General features: G+C 33.4%; 2 protein-coding genes across 2 annotated transcripts; both read right to left on the bottom strand.

Moving 5' to 3' along the window:
• Window positions 1-2,998: 2,998 nt before the first annotated feature.
• Window positions 2,999-8,752, bottom strand: LOC130655562 (bcl-2-like protein 1). Its single transcript, XM_057458335.1, has 2 exons — window positions 7,919-8,752; window positions 2,999-3,990 (listed from the first exon to the last, which is right to left on the bottom strand). Exons 1-2 carry the CDS (start codon window positions 8,369-8,371, stop codon window positions 3,862-3,864), a joined length of 582 nt encoding a protein of 193 aa, XP_057314318.1. The 5' UTR covers window positions 8,372-8,752; the 3' UTR covers window positions 2,999-3,861.
• An 824-nt stretch (window positions 8,753-9,576) lies between these two features.
• Window positions 9,577-19,590, bottom strand: LOC130655558 (uncharacterized). The gene is made up of 6 exons (XM_057458332.1): window positions 19,462-19,590; window positions 15,774-16,180; window positions 15,098-15,213; window positions 14,729-14,801; window positions 12,738-12,788; window positions 9,577-12,483 (listed from the first exon to the last, which is right to left on the bottom strand). The coding sequence occupies exons 2-6, from the start codon at window positions 16,150-16,152 to the stop codon at window positions 12,233-12,235; spliced, it is 870 nt and encodes a 289-aa protein (XP_057314315.1). The 5' UTR covers window positions 16,153-16,180; window positions 19,462-19,590; the 3' UTR covers window positions 9,577-12,232.
• Window positions 19,591-19,640: the final 50 nt, after the last annotated feature.

The raw sequence follows: 19,640 nt of genomic DNA, 5'->3' as shown, positions 1-19,640 counted from the left end.
TTAGAGGTGATGAAATATGTGGTACCTTGTTGTGTGATGGTTGGATTGTTTGTCTTTGTACGATCTGATAAATTCTTCACCATAAGCGATGACGTGATAGTACGATTGAGTAATGCATATTTTTTTGACGATAGAATGCGATGTATTAAGGAATTCCAAGGTAAGGAATTATCACTTTTCGACTTTTAATTGCTATTTCAAATATTATCAAACTGGTTTAGGTACAGTAAAGTTTAATTGCAATCGTTATTTAAAAGTAGATTATCATTCCTGAACACAAAAAGGACACCAGACTGCCACCCAACTGAAAAACCGACATGGTTTTACAATAACAGATGTTCTTTTTCCTTCTAGAAATACTAAAGACAAGGATGTTGAAAGAACTGAAGAGAAAATTTGCAAAGAAAGTGAAAAGATCACCTACAACAATAATCAAGAAATCATCCGTGAATCCAAACAAGCCTGATAAGATATATACACAACTTGTCAGATATCGCGATATAACTGAAAGCAAAAAGAAGAATGCCAAAGGAATCGGTGAGATTGATATTGCACCTGTTGGCACCGGAAGTGGCGGCTTACCGGAACAGCAGTTGCAATTGATTTCTCTTGTACAAAATGATAATCCAGTCAAAATATTAAGTAATCCTGTTAGCTTGGTTGAAAGTGATGCAACTTGTAATAATGGCGGCTTGTTGCAAGAGAATCAACCGTCAAGCGAGGCTAAAGAGAAAATCGTTGATGACATTTCTGTTCCTGAACAGGTACATACAGGTGCTGGTGCAGTTCTTAGTGATAATGCTGTCCCAGATGATAATGCTATCCCACATGGCGATACTGCCCCTGATGTAGAAACTATCTTTGATGTTAATATTGTCCCTGATGTCGATGTTGTCCCCGATGTTGATGATAATAATGTTCCTGATGATGTAATTGTCCCCGATACAACTGGGAAAGTTATTGTAGCTGTTCCAACTATTAATCACTCTCCAGCTTTTAATAGCGTTAATAACAATCTAATGGATATCGATACAGATGAGAATGAAAAACGAAGAAAAAAGGGTTTTTTTCGTCGATATTTTCTATGTTGCTGCGGAAAGTAGTACTACTGTATTTAATAAGATTTTACATTTTTATTTATAATTTTTTTTGCTTTATGTGTTTGCTATTATGCTCCCCCCTCCTCCTGCACCCCTCTTTTGATAATCTTTTCTTTGAAACTTGTTCGAAACAATTTCTTCGAATTGATTTGACTTTTTATCTTGAGTTTTATACCGCGGGACATTCTTCCTTGATATGCAAACTACTCATTGGTTTCACATTGTTGATTGCCGTAAACAGTTGTATGAGAAATGTATTATGGTTACTGCAGTTAAAATACAATAAAATTAAATTGTCAAGGCGGAAATTATTTTGAAATTAATAAAAATTCTAACAAGATCTCAAAAACACTGTTTTATTTCTTAAATTACTCGAATACATAGTCTTGCAACTGCAACTGCAGAACCCTCCATACCTATCAGCTATAACAGAAAAGATTCATAATAATAAATTCCCCAGTTCCGCTGAAAAAATGCTTATCCATCGGCTTGCAACCCGTTGTCAAGAGCGGCTAGGATTTTAAGACAAAATGAGGTATAAGCCTTAATACTCAATCGATCAGTATCAATATCAGTGTAAAGAGCGCGAAGTGAGATAAAAATAAGTACAGAATAAACTCATCCGTAATTGTTGGGTTTTAAAATCCAGTTTGTAAATGTTCTGGAAAAAGGTAAGCAGTGCGGTCATACATAGAGGCTGACTATTCGGTGTTGAAGAATATCTCTTTAGGGTATCCAATAAGTAATATAATAATAAGTTAGCTATTAGGTCTTTTAAATGATCTGCAATACACTGGATATGCAGCTTCATTTTTAAAAATAACCCGTCTTAACAGTCCGCAAAAATTAAACGTGTGCTAAACCTGAATGCGTGAAAATTAAAATGCGCTAAAATATACTCGGGGAATGTAAACATGCGAGAAAACTTCTTTATGAATAACGGTACCTGAAATGTGAAACGCATTAGCAGGTAAATGGCTTTCCAACGGTTGTTATATAACTCAGTGTTCAAGGAAGCTATTCACGTAAAATTTTAAATCAATGTATAGACTTAAGAAATGACACGAAACCACCCGACCTAAAATGATTACAGTTTGCTTTCCACATGTTAATTGTACCCAGGAACTTTTTCTTGTGTGCTTTAGAAAACCTTGAAATGTGCTAAACGTTAGCCAACAGGCCCTAAGAACTAGAAGAAGGCCTTTATTCTATAACCACGTCTTTTTGTATAAACATTTTTATCTTCCTTTTTTTCGTTTTATATTTCAGTCAAACCTCGTCCCCAGGGTCTTGTGGCCCCTGAGCCGTTTTCAACTTTATCAACAGGGCAAAATGCCCTGGGAGCGAGGTTGATTTCCGTCTATCCATTTCCGTCAGATTTTTGGGCAGTTTTAACAGGGCATCTTGTATCTTTTCTTACATTCGGGACAACAATACGAAGCCATTCCGAACTCAGAAAGATACAAGATGCCCTGGGGATGAGTTTGAGTATAATCAATATTTAATATCGGACCACAAATTATTTGAGCTGAAATTTGAAAACCGCAATCTATTAGAACATTCGTCAGGAAATAAATTAGTTGGTAATTTTAGTTGGGGTACATCTCACTCCACAGTTTTCGTAACTGTTTCGACAAATTATTTCCTGACATGGATTTTAAACGCAATTTATTATGAATTGACCCTTGCGGAGAGCAGATATCAAAGGTGAAATCCGTTTATTTAACAGCAACTTTCCAGCGCTCTTATTATGGTAGTGAAGTACAATAAAAGTCTTTCTTGGCCCTTGTACAGTTAAGTCTGTGACTCCACGGTTTGTCCAGATCACGTCCAAATCACACGCTAATATCTATGTGTAGAGACTCCAGCTCTCCAACGCATAAAAAGATAAAAACTCGTGTGGTTTTTTTTTCATTTTTACTTAAATTATAAAAATATCAAGAGATTTCTCTTTACTATGATACGCATATCGCATACATACAATGCACACCTAGATAATTTTACGGCACCGACGAAGTTCCGTTTTCACACTCGGACGCCGACTTGAGAAAGTTAAGCTTCTAGCATATAAAAAATAGAAGAAAAGAAGACGTGGTAGGTTTTAAACTTTTTCGGTAGCCGTAAAAGTATGAATTAATAGTTTCCACGATATTATCCACAATAAAATAAATATTATGTATAAACAAGTTCAAGTTAACAACGAACTAATAATTCGCCGTAATGTGTCCATCTTGCTATAAGTGATTAATGATTAGATTCTTAAACAAGACAAAAACGTGCCGGGATCACTAGTAACATAATGAATGTGAGAGCGTTTAAATAATTGGAATGACCAAGGTAATGACGCTATTTATATTTTCACGTTAAAAGCGAAGAATTAACTGCTAGTATAAAAACAGCTGGGTTGCTAGTGTAAAAAGAGCTGTATGCACGACGGAAATTGTGCAACAATTAAATTTCTGCATACACATCAAAAACAACAACAAAGCATGGGTTATCGAGGCACAATTGTCTTTATAGAAATATCATTTTATTCCTTAAGATGTATCCGAGGAAATGGCATTAAAGGATCAAGAATGACATCGAAAGATCTTTTAAGAGGCGATTACCATGGCCTAAATGTCTCTCTACCATTGCGTTTCATCAAAGGCAAAGGGCAAGCATGTTACACATTGCGCTCATAATCGTTTCATGGTTACCAACACAACACGTCACCTCTCGCAAGCTTGTACTCATGTCAAAAGCTACATGTACGTGCCATTTATTTAAAGGTCATCATAAGAAGTGCACCTATACCTAACCCTGCGAGTGCTGACACTATGAAGCCATTTTGATTACTGCCTCCATTAGTATTGCCATCGGATTTTTGAAAGAAGTCAACAAACCCTCCCTAAAACAAAAACTTCCTAATTAGTCAACAAAAAAAAGAACACAGGGAGAATTACAAAACTTGTTTATAAAGTACAGAACAAAATATCGTTAGGCGTATAACAATGCTCACAACAAAAGCTTAATCGTTTTGAGCTTCGGACAAAACGGGAAGCATTCATGGAATTCCACAACCAAAGCTAAATTCGTAACGAAGCTTATTACAGATTCGCGGTAAACCACGAGATAATATTTCTATGTCATGCTTTATGAATGTTACTTTACTATTTAAATATTATTTCATATGACCAACGGCATGACTGCCATGTCACATAAAAAAAAACTCCATCACAGTTGAGAAATCTCGTTTAAAGTAAACGGACTATTATAATTACTCCGCGGAGGAGAATTTTGCAAATAGTGATATCATCATGATAGTATTCTAAACATCCATAGATTTTTTTCCTTTCACGACACTCCTACATTTAGGGTTTTCCACTAAGCCCAGCATAATGCATTATTACTGACCCTATAAAGTACATTCATCAAACTTCATTAACTTCAATATCATTAAACAGATATACGTGCATCAATATGTTGACAGGCAGGCGAATGAAGGCTTGCCGCATTTTTAGAAAATACTTTAAATCTCAAGTCGGATAACCCAGGTCAATTCTACACGACAACGTGATTTTATTGTTGCAAACTTAACATAAGTTAATCAAAAGATTAATATATAATTCGCATTGCCGTCTATTACTTTGGTATTTCCTCTCTATTTAAAATAACCTTGACTTATGTACAGATTTATACGTAATTTTAACGACACAGATTTTTCTAAAGAACTTACTCACCCATAATTATCCCTTAGATAACAGTTTTGAACATAAATGTCTTGTAAATTAAAAGATATACAAATTCTGATAAGCAGAAAAAAAAAACCTTTTTCATATGCAACTTAGATTTAACTCAGCTCTTTACCTTGCTTATTCTTTCAATACTTTTACCACTAAAGTTTTCATAAGTGATGCTTATGATACTATTTTTTTGATTAACACCAGTAGGGTAATCAAGTTTAAAAGGAATTTACTCTTCTTTAATTTTTAAAGTTCCTAAAGTACAAAGCTAAATACTACAAGTTTGTCACTTGGTTGCTTGTTAAAAGAAAGCGTACTCGGAATTTGATGTTCTCATGAAAACTACTCTTCAGTACATAAGGTCTCATACTGAGCACTCTTTTAATCGCAGCATTTATTACGGTATATCAAAGGAAACAACAAAGCCTATTTTTCATCAATCAGTTAAAGGTTAGCATCCTGTTAATATTTAGATCAGCAATACTATAAATTTTATGAGCAGCAATCGTTACAGCTTTTTGTATTGCTTCTGTCGATATATAGTGTAATTTTCCAAGATTTAAAACGGTTTCATTTTATTGTCACTAACTAAAAAAGCTAAAATAAAAATATAAAAAAAAAATGGAGAAAAAAAAAGATTATTTCAGCATGTTATCTTTAAACCCATGTCATCTTTAAATGCTCACTCTCAAAAAGTAAAAAAGGGTTTGAAATATATGGAGGAGTAAATATGAAAAATAAAATGTTTTTTCGGTTATAGCTTGCAATGATTTATGATTATTATTACTTTTGGGTTAATTTAAACAACTATAATCAAAGTATTGGCTAACAAAATAACAATCTAAATCACAAGGTGAAGTTGACAATTGCTATTTACGAAAAAATATCACGAAACATGGTTTCCGTTTAATTTAAATGTTGACATGTGCCTATTAAGAAGTGGATAGATGCATACTAAATACATTTAACCAATACACTTAAATACATTCATACTGGTCATAATAAATGAGCACCTTTTTTCAGATTTTTCAGATTAAAACTTGATGTAAACATTGCAAAATCTTAGACTATTTTAACATGTAATAAAACAACCTGATATTGGTTTAAATCAGGTTTAAGTTTATATCATTTTTCTCTTACTTGTATAAGGGGGAGGAAACCAGCAATCACATAACACATGATTTTTTAATAAATGAATTAAAAACACTTTCTACTTCACAATTGTTTTTTTTTTCAATTATGATGTGTGAATAAGATACTATGCATATTCATATATCCTTTGAGAATTTTAGCTACTATATTTAAATAATTTACACATTAGTATTCTTTTTAGTTTGAAAAAGAGTTATGGTTTACATCCTTTTTACATTAACTTTAAAACTTTTTGGTTGAAAGTTAAGTTCAGTTCATATTCTTAAATTCTGGTCTTTATTTCTTAATTTCAAGCTCGTTTTTAGCAGAACCTTATGTATATGTACATCTAAAAAAATAGTAAAACAAGAAAACAGAACAAAAATATATCAATACATGGACTTGTTAAGTCCTATAAGTGACAAAAATAGGATTTTAAACAATACAAAACAGGCTAACAAAATATTTTTCTATGGGCAATGACTTAAATTCAAATAAGTCAAATAAGAAGAATTAACAAATTTTAATGTGAATAATTACTCCGATTTTATCTGAACTCAAAGCATTTGTTATCACATGTGTGAAATCTCTTGTCTTGTACCATCAAAACACTGATACTTATCACATGAACAACATAATAATATTTTTTTAAAAGACTATAAGCAAATTATTGTTTTTGGCAAGTTAAACAATAACAATATAAAATTTCGAAAGTTAATAAGATTTAACACACTGAAACATTACGCAGTTCTTTTTATCGGTCATTCTTTTACATAACATATTTTGGCACAGAATAACTAATGTTAAGCTTAAAATATTTTTCTTTACATTATTTCATGAAATCAACTTAGCTATCTTAAATTCCTCAACATATTTGCACCATGTTGATTAAGGGCTAGGAATAAATAATTTTCATCACACTTTTCCTGCAAAGGTCAATTATATTTTCACCCAAGAGGTCACATCACCCTCTCATTCTTCAGGAATCAGTTTGCTTAAATTTTTTTTTTAAAAAAATATACAAAGATAGCTTTGCTATAAACTGTATAAATATTAACTTAATAGCATGTTTGTGACACTGATTTTGATATAGATTTTTGTCATAAAAAATATTTTTGTCAGAAATTTCAACTAATTTGTCCTGGTCCTTTCGCAACACCAAATTCAGATAACTGCTAAAATGCTTAGACATAATGCTTTCTCAAAGTAGAATACCCTAGCTATGTTTCTTGCTATTTTAATATATATAATGGAAATAATGCATTACTAACATAAAAGAACTAGATAAATGATTTCCGACTTTACACAATACTCTATTTGTTGACATTAAGGGCATGGGGAGGGAGGAAAATGAAATCCAAACTTTGGATTGATGTTCAATGTCTAATTTTTGATTTGCATAGGCCACCCTCAAAAATATAATTGGTTAGCATCACCCGACCAACTCACTTTGAAAGGCAAAAGTCGAGTAGGGGAGTCAGTAAATTTGTAAGAAATAAACCAAACAATCCACAAACAATTTTTCGACACGCAACAAAATCTACCGTTTACCTTTTCAGCGGTCCTTCGAATTACGGTTGTTATGTCCGAATGTTATTTAGACAGGGGACTGCGCTGTGCTACTCAGTGCTATAATTTCCTGCTTCACATTTATACAGCAATACAAGAGAAAACCATGGGAACGAAGTTGACTGAAAAAAATGGAACTTGAAACAGAGGCTAAATACAGCTGGCGTACATTTAAAACAAATAACAAAATATGGCTGCGAAATATAGTATTGTGGTAATTTTTCAGGAAAATTTTTTATCCGACCAACTGACTCACTTTTGTAATTAGAAATGACGCTAACTAAACATATTTTCGAAGGTGGCCATATAAGACATCTAAAAACCCACCAAGAGGAAAATTTAAAAAATTATAAGTTATGACCTTCGGAGGAAGTGATAATTTAACTTTCTTACCCAGCTTCCATGCTGTTTCATCCAATAATCTAAATGTAATGACATATATTTTGATATCCAACTGACAATTCTGTCAACATAATCATAACCCAAATCGTTCCTAGATGCACAATGTACAGCAAATCTACTACCAAATGTCAAAAATGCTACTATTCTACCCCAATTCTTTCCTGAAACAAATATTTCATCACATATGCCTTGAAAAGTGGGATAGGCATTGTTCGGTGTAATTTGCAGTTGCTCACACATATGTCCAAAAAATTCAGAATTTACAGCTTCTAATTCATCACCCACTCTACGTAAAGTTGAAGCTATATCTAAGCTTGGTTCTCCAAGATTTTCTTCAGTATCATAACCTGGAATAAAAATACCATTCCTTCTAAGTCTTTCACCAACAAAACTTTTTATCACTTCTCTGTATTCATCATCTTCTTGAGCAGATGCTCCAGCCATTATTGTTGTCACTGCACATAAGATATCCAGTTTAACCGATGTATGTATATCACTCAGAAAATATTTTATAACTTCTTTTAGTATGCAGTGTGAACTTTTGAACAGTGCAACTTGGTTTATATTACAAACCAGAGATTGTTATTACAGAAAATTGTGTGATTTCTCTTTAAACTTTAGTCGAAGAAAGCCAGAAAACAAATCTGTATGGATATTTTTTTCTGTTTTATCTTCTTCTAAAGTTAATATAAGATTTTCAGTGGTTAATCATTTGTATGTCACTTTCAAATAACCATAAACAACCTTATTGAAAACAGAAGGTAAAAAATCATAAAACATTTTCATCCTTCTTCCCCTTCCCAGTAACAGCGAGGCGCCAAATGTAACATAAGTATAAGGTATGAGCCAAAATCCTCGCAGGTGGAGATTCTCTGGGGAAACCCTTACGGAGAAGGACAAAACTTTTGATTACATGGGGGAACTCTTGACGAAATAATGCGAGTAACACATTAAGCAAAATATTAACTTTAGAGAGAAATAATAAGAACGTTGAAAGTAACCATATTAACATTTTTACCATGTTATCAAGTTCAGAAAAAAATAAAAGTTCAGTTGACAACTGGGTCCGCGAGCATAAGAAAACAGTTCATTATAAGTTTCAGAAGCTTGTAAAGACCCTTCTAAAGAAAGAAGAATCGTTTAGTATTAGAAAAAAGATTTATTTTAACTTTACAGTAAAGAAAAAGGGATCATTGCTCTGATTCTTGCTGGCAAACTAAGAGCTAAAGAAGCATAAAAAGAAGACATAGTACGAAAAAGCATAGAAGCAAAGGCTAAGATAACTACCTTCGACAGGAAGGCGCAGGATACACAAAGGGAAAACGTACCAACCAACGCGCCCCCTCCCCCTCGCCTAACAAAAAAACAGGGGTGACTCAAATCGTTCACAGCGCCTGTTGTTGTCTCTTTCTTTATGTCAAGACACCGCCCCGATTTCAGAAAAGACACAAGAAGCCCTAGGGACGAGGTTGAAGTCAAAAAGTGCACGCTAAACGTAAATCTGACGTTTGAGGGAGTAAAATCACATCGGAATATTTTATACTGTAAAACATTGATTTTCGGGAAATAGAATATTTTGAACCGATTTTTCATCCATATGCGTTCCACCAGAGCGTAGGTGTAGGGTTAGAGGTACAATCTAAATGTGATTATAGCGTACACTTTTCGTTGTGTGAATAACCCTTGAATAAAATAGAGACTCAATTAAGGACATATACATATTTAGGATAGATTTCCAACCCTATAATAAAATTAATTACTAAAGAAAAAGATAAATGATAACATCGAAGACATTGAAAAATGGTTAGCTACATAATACAGATTTTTCGGACCTGTTCTAGCACACATATTTCTCCTTATTTAAGAACATGCTTAATGACAATATCAGGCTGAGCCTTCAGGTTAAAAACAATAGGTCTATTGTTAAGAACAAAAGAGAATTAACAATAATAGTTTTGTTGTTGTTGTTTTTTTTAAAAAAAGAGGGTTCCACAAATATCCACCTTTCTTTCTTTGTCCAGTTAACAAAAAACACATTATTTGAGCTTTTTTCAAGTTAACATTTAGTAGCGTATTTTCACGAAATGAAACTTTGTATGCGTCACCTCAAGTCAGTTTTTATTACGTACGCGTGTTTCGCTTTCAAAAATTAAATCATAGGGATTTCTCGAAAGAATGAAATTAGCAGGGATAATTTTTTTTCGCTTGGAGTCTCATACATTCTTTTTTACCCAACCTCATTCCCAGGAGCTTTTTCCTTGTTGACATCGAGGAGGTGAAGTAAGCGATAACAATCCCGCCGATTTCAACCTACGCGGTTAAAATCCTGACTTCGCAAAAATATATCGAAAATAAATAAACAAAAGAAAATCACGAGACAGATTTGAGCTTAATAATACACCTATGATGAAACATTTTAAATGTATGTCTGTCTGGTTTCAGGTCAGATTTCAGATAAATGCTCCCTTCTAAAAACAACACGTTTTCGAATCTGTTCCTTTGTTACAATCGCACACCAGATATCGTTTACACAAAATTTGCAGCGCTTCGGTTTTACGTCCAATACAACATCTTCTGCATAGCACCTTCACGCTCCATTCATTTTTTTTTCTTCGAGAAAACAACAAAAGAAAGATAGGAACATCTAATCAGTTGGCATGAGTCATGGATGAAATTAGAAGAATAGAGAATAATGAAAAAGGGGGTTCGGGAGAAAATTATTACACAAATAAAATTTTTATATATTTACGCAATCTTAAACCTAACTTATTATAGGCTCAAAATAAAAAACAGAAATTTGTAATTTTTCTTTTTTAGGAAAGTGACCATTTTATTTTAAAAAGACGTATATAGAAGAGGGGAATAAGTAAATATAAATAAATAAATAAAAAACTAACTTTCCACACCTTACTTGGTGTGAGTCATTCCAATTTACACGTGATCTGACCAAAAAAGATTTATCGTGAACAGGGGATTGCGAAAAGACGTTTTAAACCGTATCCTACATAACCCAAAAAAGAATAGGTGGAATTGTAATCTTGCAAACGTGTTTACCCCCTGTTTTTTTTAAGAAAGCTCTCCCAGATGTTACACGCGTATATATGTTCTCCAGTTTATTGTTTTTACTTTTTCTCACTACAGATCATTTATTATAAAGATTCAAAAAAGAAAATGAAATAAAGAAAATCAAGGAATGAGTAACATTCCATATATAGTAACAATTACTCACAGGGCAAGGCAAAGACCATATGTAGCTAGAATATGCGTATATATATGTGATTTCCGCGCCAGTTAAATAGAAACATTATTTTAAGAAAAAAAACAACATTTTTGCACACGATTTTTCGCGCACCTCACATTGTGGGTACCAATCTATGAAATTGTCAAGTACGCTATTGATATGGAATCAAACACAAAAAAGGTAAAAAACTACGTAAAGGCTTTAGGCATACACCTAAGCGTATCCTCGTCCCCCGGGTTTGTTGCGTATGTTAAAGCTAGCGCTTACATTACGTTTTTTTCGCCGCTGGCCTCGCTGTCAAAATGGCAAAAGCGTTTGGGGACGAGGTTGGCCTAAGCGTGTAAATAGTGCAGAAAAATTAAGTTTTAAGGTTCGTATTTAGGCTAGAATGAAACTAATGCAAAATATAAATTTATGTTTGAACGAAGAAGTTGTTCTTCTGTCGTAGAAAAAAAAAAAAAATGAATAACGCGCAATTTAGGGTGTATCCAGTCCAATTTTCGTCCCACATTCTATCTTCACAAAAGTTTGTATCGTGCACTGGATGACGAAAAAAAAAAACACATTTCCATCTGTTCAAGTTATATAGTAATAAATAATTTTATAGATTATACACTGAAATACGAATAATTTTTTACAAGGTGTGCTTTTACCGCTGCAGTAAAAAACCACAAAATTCTTTTTTACCAGAAAATTAAACAAAATAAACCAAAAAAATTAAATCATTTTCTTGCTCGTGAATGATAAAACCTGTTTTTTCAACGGGTCAACGGTGAATACGAGTAAGGACAAACTAAAGAGTTATTCTGATAAGTTCCATTATGAGAAAATTTATAATCATAAGTTATTACAATGGGTCTTCTATTACATAGGACCTCTTACTACACTAAGCCTCCTGATACACCAGGCCTTAAAAGTTAAATTTAATGCTGTGAAATTCAAGCGTGATGATCTAGTTAGAGAACTGACGTTTAGGAACAGTTTAACAGGACTTAGCTTATAGACCTATTATGTTATAAAAAATTCTTAACGACAACAAATAATAAATATAATTACATGTTGGACTACACGCCATTAAGCAAATAAGATATCCGCGTGTACCCACGTTTGTGTTGGTCTCTAACACCTTCCACCCATCTTTTACCAAGTATAAACACCACCGTCACAAAAAAGCTTAATCCAAACAGCAATGCAATGGAGAGAGAAATATCATTCGTATGGGTGTGCGCGGTGCTCTCCTCCTTTGCGATTATTGAAACAACAGAGCTGCGAACAACACTGTTGGTCGTAGGCGCGGGAGTATTTTTTGGCCGAACTGAAAAGACAAGTACGAAAATTATTTTAACTAATTTTGTACACATAAATTACTCTTCCTTTTTAATTTTTCAGCAATACAATTTCAACAATTCTCTTTATTCTCGTTGACGGAGACTGTCATCAACACCAATGGAGGGTGTTGACACAGTCACGCCTTATTCTGACATTTCATTGATAGCTACCTAGCTAGACGTGAGTATCAGTACTAATACACTTTGTCATTAAAACAAATGGAGGGTGTTATACACTCACCTGGGTCATGCTTTTGTCGTGTTGATGTATTTAATGAGGCAGCTTTTGGTCCTATAAATAGAAACAATTAAATTAAAAGCAATTGAAAGAATTAGTTGTCATACACGTGATCATGATTACTTAGTGCGCATGTTTGAAGTGCAGAAACGCAAGCAACACAACCGCTGAAACTAAACAAGCTAAATATTAAACCTATTTCCAAGACCAGTGATAAGCCCGCAATAATGGGTTGTGAAACTTCAGAAGTTTAGTAGTTTTAATACTAAATTAGTCTTCTAGTTTTCTTTTCATTCAAAGAACTAAGCATTAATACGATTTTATAACAAAGTAAGAAATAACAAAGTACAGCAGAACGGTAGCCTCGTTTCTATGTAATGCCTCGATTAGCCAAATAATTAACAACACAGCGCAAAAAACGACAATATATAGTGCCACAGCCACCATAAATAGGCACAGGAAAATCTGAACAAATTTTTTTTGGGTCAAAAAAAACGTTAACTTTTGTCATAGATGATAGCTTCTTTACGCACGTATTTTTATTCCATTATTATTAGTAATAAAAATTTTATTTGTCTTACTTTTCTACATTAAGTTTTCCCTGTCAATCTAGTTCCACTTATTTTCAATGCCTTGGTTTTATAATTTAGTTGTATGAAGCATACGTGGGAATTTAGGACTTCTTTCTTTTAACAATTTTTCGATGGGAAACGTAAATAATAATAAAAAAATCACTTAGTAATAAAGTCTACCTTCGCGCACCATGGCTTAAAGTATCAGGTCGGTAAACACAAAACCAGAGATTACAACCAACATATGTATAAATATTTAACTATTTTTGAAATCAGAGCAATTCACGCATGCGTCGTGTCAAGTGCCAGACACGTACAGGATTTTTCTTAAAAACACTATGGCAACAACTAGTGCAATACATAGAAAAAATGTACGCCCTCGCCCTCAAATGAGCGCCCTAAAACCTGAAAAATTAAATCAGAGCTCAGTGCGTTACGGTACCTGAAATTAACTGAAATTATTTAAAAAAAATCGTGCCACGAGATAAATTAAATTATCCGTTAATTTATTATCCTAACGATAACCTGCGACTACTCGAATGTCAGACGTGTGTATCTGTAACTATTAAACAAAGCCTGGTTCACATCTATGAAGCAGACGCAAGTGAAGTAAGCATGTGCGTTCGGTTTATATTGAAGCGTGAAGCAGAACGCGAAGCAAGCAGTTCACACTTAATAAAGTAATTTTATGAAAAGGAGAACAAAGAAGAAATTATGCTATATTTTAGTGTCATTCTAATAAAACAGAGAGCGTCGGGAAAAAAAGGTCAAAAGAACATTCGTCACAATGTCTAAAATGTTAAACTTGGTGAAGAAAGAAAAAATGCTGATATTCTGTCATTTTCAAATTTTAATAGATTTTATTAGTATTAATCGTAATCCTCCTTTTTAATTTACTTTCAAGGCATATGTGTATCTAGCTTAGATATGTTCCAATATACTCCGGCTTGCCTGCTTTATATAAAAAAGACTTTCTCTGAATTTGCATTAACTAAGCTATGTTGGTAGCCAACAGTCGCAAAACGTAACACGCAATTTTTTTAAAATAGACGTTTTCAATTCTTTCGTCCCAAGAATTTTTTTTTTAGTAAACCAATGAAAAACATACTGCAATTATCATGCATTATCTTTCTCTTGTGTCTTCAAAACATTCCCCGCGTACGTGATGTTTTATGTTCACACTATAAAGTCATGTAGCAAGTGTACAGGAAGAGAACTAATGAAGCAATAGAAGATGTAGAATATCAAAATAATCGAAATCCTTGCTTCAACCGTATATTTCACGTCTACTTCACTTTCTTTACAATCTTCCATACAGTGCTTGAGTCTACTTCTGCTTCTGTGCCTGGTTCATAGATTAGGCATTAATTACGTTAAAATAACGACATCAAAACAGTTCGTTGGCAACAAAGGTATACTTACGACTTTGATTATGCTGTGGCGAACTAGTCTTTGCTGGAGTGGTGTGATTCTTTGCTCTGGCCACATTGTTTCTCTAAAATTTGATTTTTATGCATCATTGAGATTATATATACAAAAGACAGAACAGACAGTGGTTTGCTACCAAAGCATCTCATTTTAACTTGCTATAAAAATGTACTATGTGAAGCGTGGTCACACAGGTTTATTAATTTTTTAAAACCGAATAGCGTTTTTTTGTCAACCTTTAAATCAAATCAAAAAAGTTCTTTTATGAACTGAAAATTTTACCCAATCTTAATTAAAGATTGGACACTAAACTGCTAATTTTGAAAATAATTAAACAGAGTTACAGAGTAATTACAAATTCACCTTTGTTGCATTAGCTGGCTTGGCATCCTGACCTTGCAAGCGTTGACTCAACCATGTAAGGCTGTCACTAAGAGTGTTAGATTTTCCTTTAAATGGTGGTAACGTTGGCACAGGACCTACGAAAAGCAAAAATTATTTAAAAAAACTACCGTAGAAATGCGTGATTAAGAGAACTGAATGCTTATTTAAAGATTTTGACTTTTAGGGTGGGTGCTTACTTGAGCGGGGCGGTAAACCAAGAGGGACGCTTATAAAAAAATCATGTTTTTTTATGTAAAAGCTAAAAGTTGAAATTACAATGCTGGTAAAATAGAAATAAATTATATATGCATTCTGAGCATTAATGTTCTTAATAGTTCGCTATTAAGAACATTAATGCTCAGATTGCTTATACAAAAAGATTGTGACAAACCATTTTGACATAAAATTTCATGCTGTAGATTATTTTTAAAACAAAGCTGTTTTTTCTAATTTCCAAAATATTAAAAAAAGTGCCTTCTTTGTGGCAGCATTATCTTTTTAAAATGGTCCCTGGGCACTTATTTGAGAGGGAAGCTTATTTGAGGGTGGGCGCATAATCAAGCATTTTGGGTAAATATTGATTATACATATTGAGCAGTTGTAGTGGACAATAAAAGATGTAAATGATTTCTATCAAATGATTAAAACCACTCACTGCTGTCTTCTGTTATGCCAGTGATAAATCCTACTTCACCAATAGCGATATCAGTTGAAGGTTTCAAAGCTTTCTTACAATCTTGGCCTTGACTAGAGCATTTTAAAAGTTTGCAATTATCTGTGTCCATAGTATCCCAGACATAACCGTTACAAGTTTCATGAGTGCAACATGCATAACGACATTCTGAAACATTAGCACGTTTAAATTGGCTAACAAATAGTCTAAGATTGTCTGGGAAATATATTGTGAGTTCTACGTTAATTGTAAATTGGCACTTGTCTTCTGTGGCTCCAGACCAATGCAATGCATAAGTACAATTCAATAAAGTATTAACAATGAAAATTAAAACCAGTTGGTGCAGCATGCTGTATTTCATTCATAAGTAGTCAGAATATACTACCAATCTAAAAAGAAACAAATTTTGAATAACTACAGAAATTAAATCGAACACATATATGCATTCAAGTTTAACTTGCGTTGTAGTGTTCACAAAAACTGATTAAGAACCTCTGAAACAATAATTTACATTTTGAATATTTTCTTACCACATGCTATAAAAATAAACTGATTTCATTTTTGCAACATTATTTCGGCTATCAGAGACAAGAAAGCTAAACTGAGAGAGTCGCTAGCTCTGACGCTCATTTGTCGTGTTTGGGGTTCACGAGTTTAAACGTCCCCCTCTTGTCTCCGTCAGAAAAAATAATAATGCAGGAAAAAGTAAAGTTTGCAGGTCACAAAAAATACAAATTGCGGATGGGTGGGTTCATTTTAATTTTTCGCCGGAATTGAATTCTGGGGATGACATAAATTATTCGTTTGCGGGGTTTAAGTTTGGTGAAAATTTATTAAGGTGGCAGTAACCAAGTCTTTTTCAGGAATATTTGAGAATGGTGTGTGATGATTCGCACGTGTAAATCAAGTAACGCATGTGCAAAGAATGTTATGCCTGTGATACAGGCTCCGAGGTTATTTTTGTTCTGCATTCATTTTGCGGCAGAAAAGTGGGGGAAGTTTCAAATCGTGAACCCCAAACACAATGATCGAGCGTCTACTGGTATAGGGACTCTCTCAATCTTAACTTCCTTTTCTACATGTCCGAAATAGTATGCATGACTATACTGTCATTTTTATACTTATTGTTTATTTTTCAGGTCATCACAAGCAAATAAGCAAAAATATGATTTGTTTTCAAATTAAAAAAAAATCTTTATCCATGTGACTTAAGTAAAACTTCAAAATTCATTCAGAAAGTCCAGCTATACTTTAACAAATTTTTTACAGAAAAATATTTATACCGCCTGTGGGTTTCGTTTTTACAGGCATAAAGAAAAAATCCATTAAATTCGGACCTGCTATGGTTTCCAATTATTTTGTCAAATGAAGAAATTATCTACAATAAAATCCATGATAAAGTGTCTATTCCGCCTGTAAGTGCAAGTTTTGCAGACTTGCTTCATCCGTGCTCCGTCGGCGTTTACCTCCGCATTAGTTAAGAACCGCATGGCTGGATTTCTTGTGTAAGACCTGGTTACCAACGACGAAGGGGCCAGGCAAAAAAGATTTATGTCTACGTATTTCTTTTAACTAAGTCAGGAGTAGGTGAATTAGCTAGAATGGTCAGGTTGGCTATGAATAGGCTTGCTCGTGGATTAAAAGGACCAGGACTATTCAATAATTTCTGAGATCTAAAAGTGTCCGACCAAGACGGAAATCTATCGGACGTTTTCACAATAGATTTCCGTCTTGGTCGGACACAAGTCTCCAAAAATTATTTTGAGGGCTGCTATCGCACACAACAAAATGGATTTTATAGATTGATTTTGAAAACTCAATATTTATTTTTCAGGCGTGCGATTAACCACACGCCTGAAACGATTCAGGCGTGTGCCAAGGTGTGCGCGTATGATCGCACGCCTCTCCTGAAAAAGACTGGTAACTCTTATAACATAATTAGTTACGAAAGGTTATTTTCAGACTATATATCCATATTTTTTCTGTTATAACACACTTGTCACGATTTTATGGCTAAAATACTATTATCTTTCACCAAAAATATTCAGCCTCAACAATTACTCTTTAAAATAAAATTCATATATAATTAATTAGTTCTGCCGAATATAGTTCAAGTCTACGCGCTTGCGAAATTGTATATACAGAAAGAAATGACATAATTATTAAAGAGAAACATTAGTAACAACAAAGATGGCGAATTATGTAGAAATTTTAGACGATCTTCATTATGCTACACTTCCCGAGCTTTAACTTTCGATAGCATTTTCGTTTTACTTTAAAATTTTCAGACATGCTTGGTGAATCATGCAGCCATCAAATCTTTTTATCTGGAATATTTTTCTTTTACCAGCGTTTTATGCAGCAGGGGATGCTAACAAAGAATCTTTTGAAAAAAACAAAAGGCTATTGTTAAAAAAAAAAGAATGAACAAAAAAACCCGCACACCGTTTTACCAGGGTTAAAAACAAAAGCTAATGAAAAATAACGAGACTGTAACATGTTGGAGCTCATAGAAGCCGATTTTTTCTTGTTTATGATACATTTTTAAATAGAAATTTCTGCTGACTCAGCAATTTTAGTGTTAAGTTAACATCATTTTATTATGTATTAAGGAAATAGTAAAAAATAATGATATAAATAAAACACTGAGTAAATAATTCAGCTATTTAGAAGCTAAAAAAGGGTAACTGCCACCTTAAACTTGCGAATCCCAAAATTTAGTTCCCACAAAATTTCATTTCATTTAAGGACAACAACAACTTTGCCACCAGACCAATTTGCTTGTCACAAATGATATAAAACTGGCCAGCCCCGATCATGTTTATTTTTTAAGCAACAAATGATATTAGACTGTCGCACATAAACCAGCCTGCCCTGATTATGTTCCTTTTATAAGTGCGAAATAATATTTTCTAACTGTCGTACATAATAAGCCGGACATCACAAATATTTGGTGTTAGATCCGACCGACCCTAATTTTTGATCTAAATTTTAAATATACTGAGTTTATTTAAACTTTTAATATACTGACTATATATATATTGTTTAAAACACACATTTAACTGAGTTTTAGCATCTATCTAACTGAATAAATCCAATATTTACATGCATATAAACATCTCCAATACATTAGTTTTTTCATAGCACCCTGGAGATCTGCTAAATTTGAAGTTTTAAAAATATCCGCTTAAACAGGATGTATCACATGACGTGACATCCTAACTAGGATGCAGTACAGCTTAAATAGACTATCGCTAACAATGAAGCATTGTCTATATATAGTCCATATCTTTTGAACCCGGGGTGCTGGAAATACCGTTCCTCTTTCATAATATAGTGGTCAAACTGACGATGAAAGAGCTGCAGCGGTGATTCTGCTAAAATTTACATTTTTCGAGAAATCGGGGAAAAATTTTTCTACCTCCTAATTTAGATGTATGTCACCTAATTAAGCTGTAGGATACAGCTTATTTAGGAGATCTCCAAATTAAGCTATACAGCTTAATTAAGAGGATTTCCCTGACTGACAGAGTCTAGCTAGCTATTATGAAATCAAAACAGCAAAACATTTCTTGGATGACTGGCTAGTATAGTTAAGCTACATACTTTGGCATATACAAAAAAGTAATCTCTTTAGTCGATATGACGAAAAATATGTTTATTTCCTTACCCCTTTGCCTTTAAATTGCTCATTTAACTATCAGGTTTGATTTTCTAACTTTTACCCACCAGAAGTCCGCCATTTTATTTCTCATTGTGCGCAGTGTGAACGGGTCTATATTTTGGTGATTTAATTACACGAAATCAACGCGAATCAAATCATTAAGAAATTCAAGTCAACCTCGTCCC

The sequence above is a fragment of the Hydractinia symbiolongicarpus genome, chromosome 8 (assembly GCF_029227915.1).
Source record: "Hydractinia symbiolongicarpus strain clone_291-10 chromosome 8, HSymV2.1, whole genome shotgun sequence".
Taxonomy (NCBI): Eukaryota; Metazoa; Cnidaria; class Hydrozoa; order Anthoathecata; family Hydractiniidae; genus Hydractinia; species Hydractinia symbiolongicarpus.
The sequence above is the reverse complement of the archived record's forward strand: the minus strand, read 5'-3'. Positions and strand labels throughout refer to the sequence as shown.

Coding starts and splice junctions, on each gene's coding strand:
- LOC130655562 (XM_057458335.1), bottom strand. CDS start 8,371: ATGGCTGGAGCATCTGCTCAAGAAGATGATGAATACAGAGAAGTGATA. Junction 3,991..7,918: donor TGAAACAGCATGGAAGCTGG/GTAAGAAAGTTA, acceptor TTTTTGTTTTAG/GGAGGGTTTGTTGACTTCTT.
- LOC130655558 (XM_057458332.1), bottom strand. CDS start 16,152: ATGAAATACAGCATGCTGCACCAACTGGTTTTAATTTTCATTGTTAAT. Junction 14,802..15,097: donor AGCCAGCTAATGCAACAAAG/GTGAATTTGTAA, acceptor ATCAAATTTTAG/AGAAACAATGTGGCCAGAGC. Junction 12,484..12,737: donor ACGACAAAAGCATGACCCAG/GTGAGTGTATAA, acceptor TTGTCTTTTCAG/TTCGGCCAAAAAATACTCCC.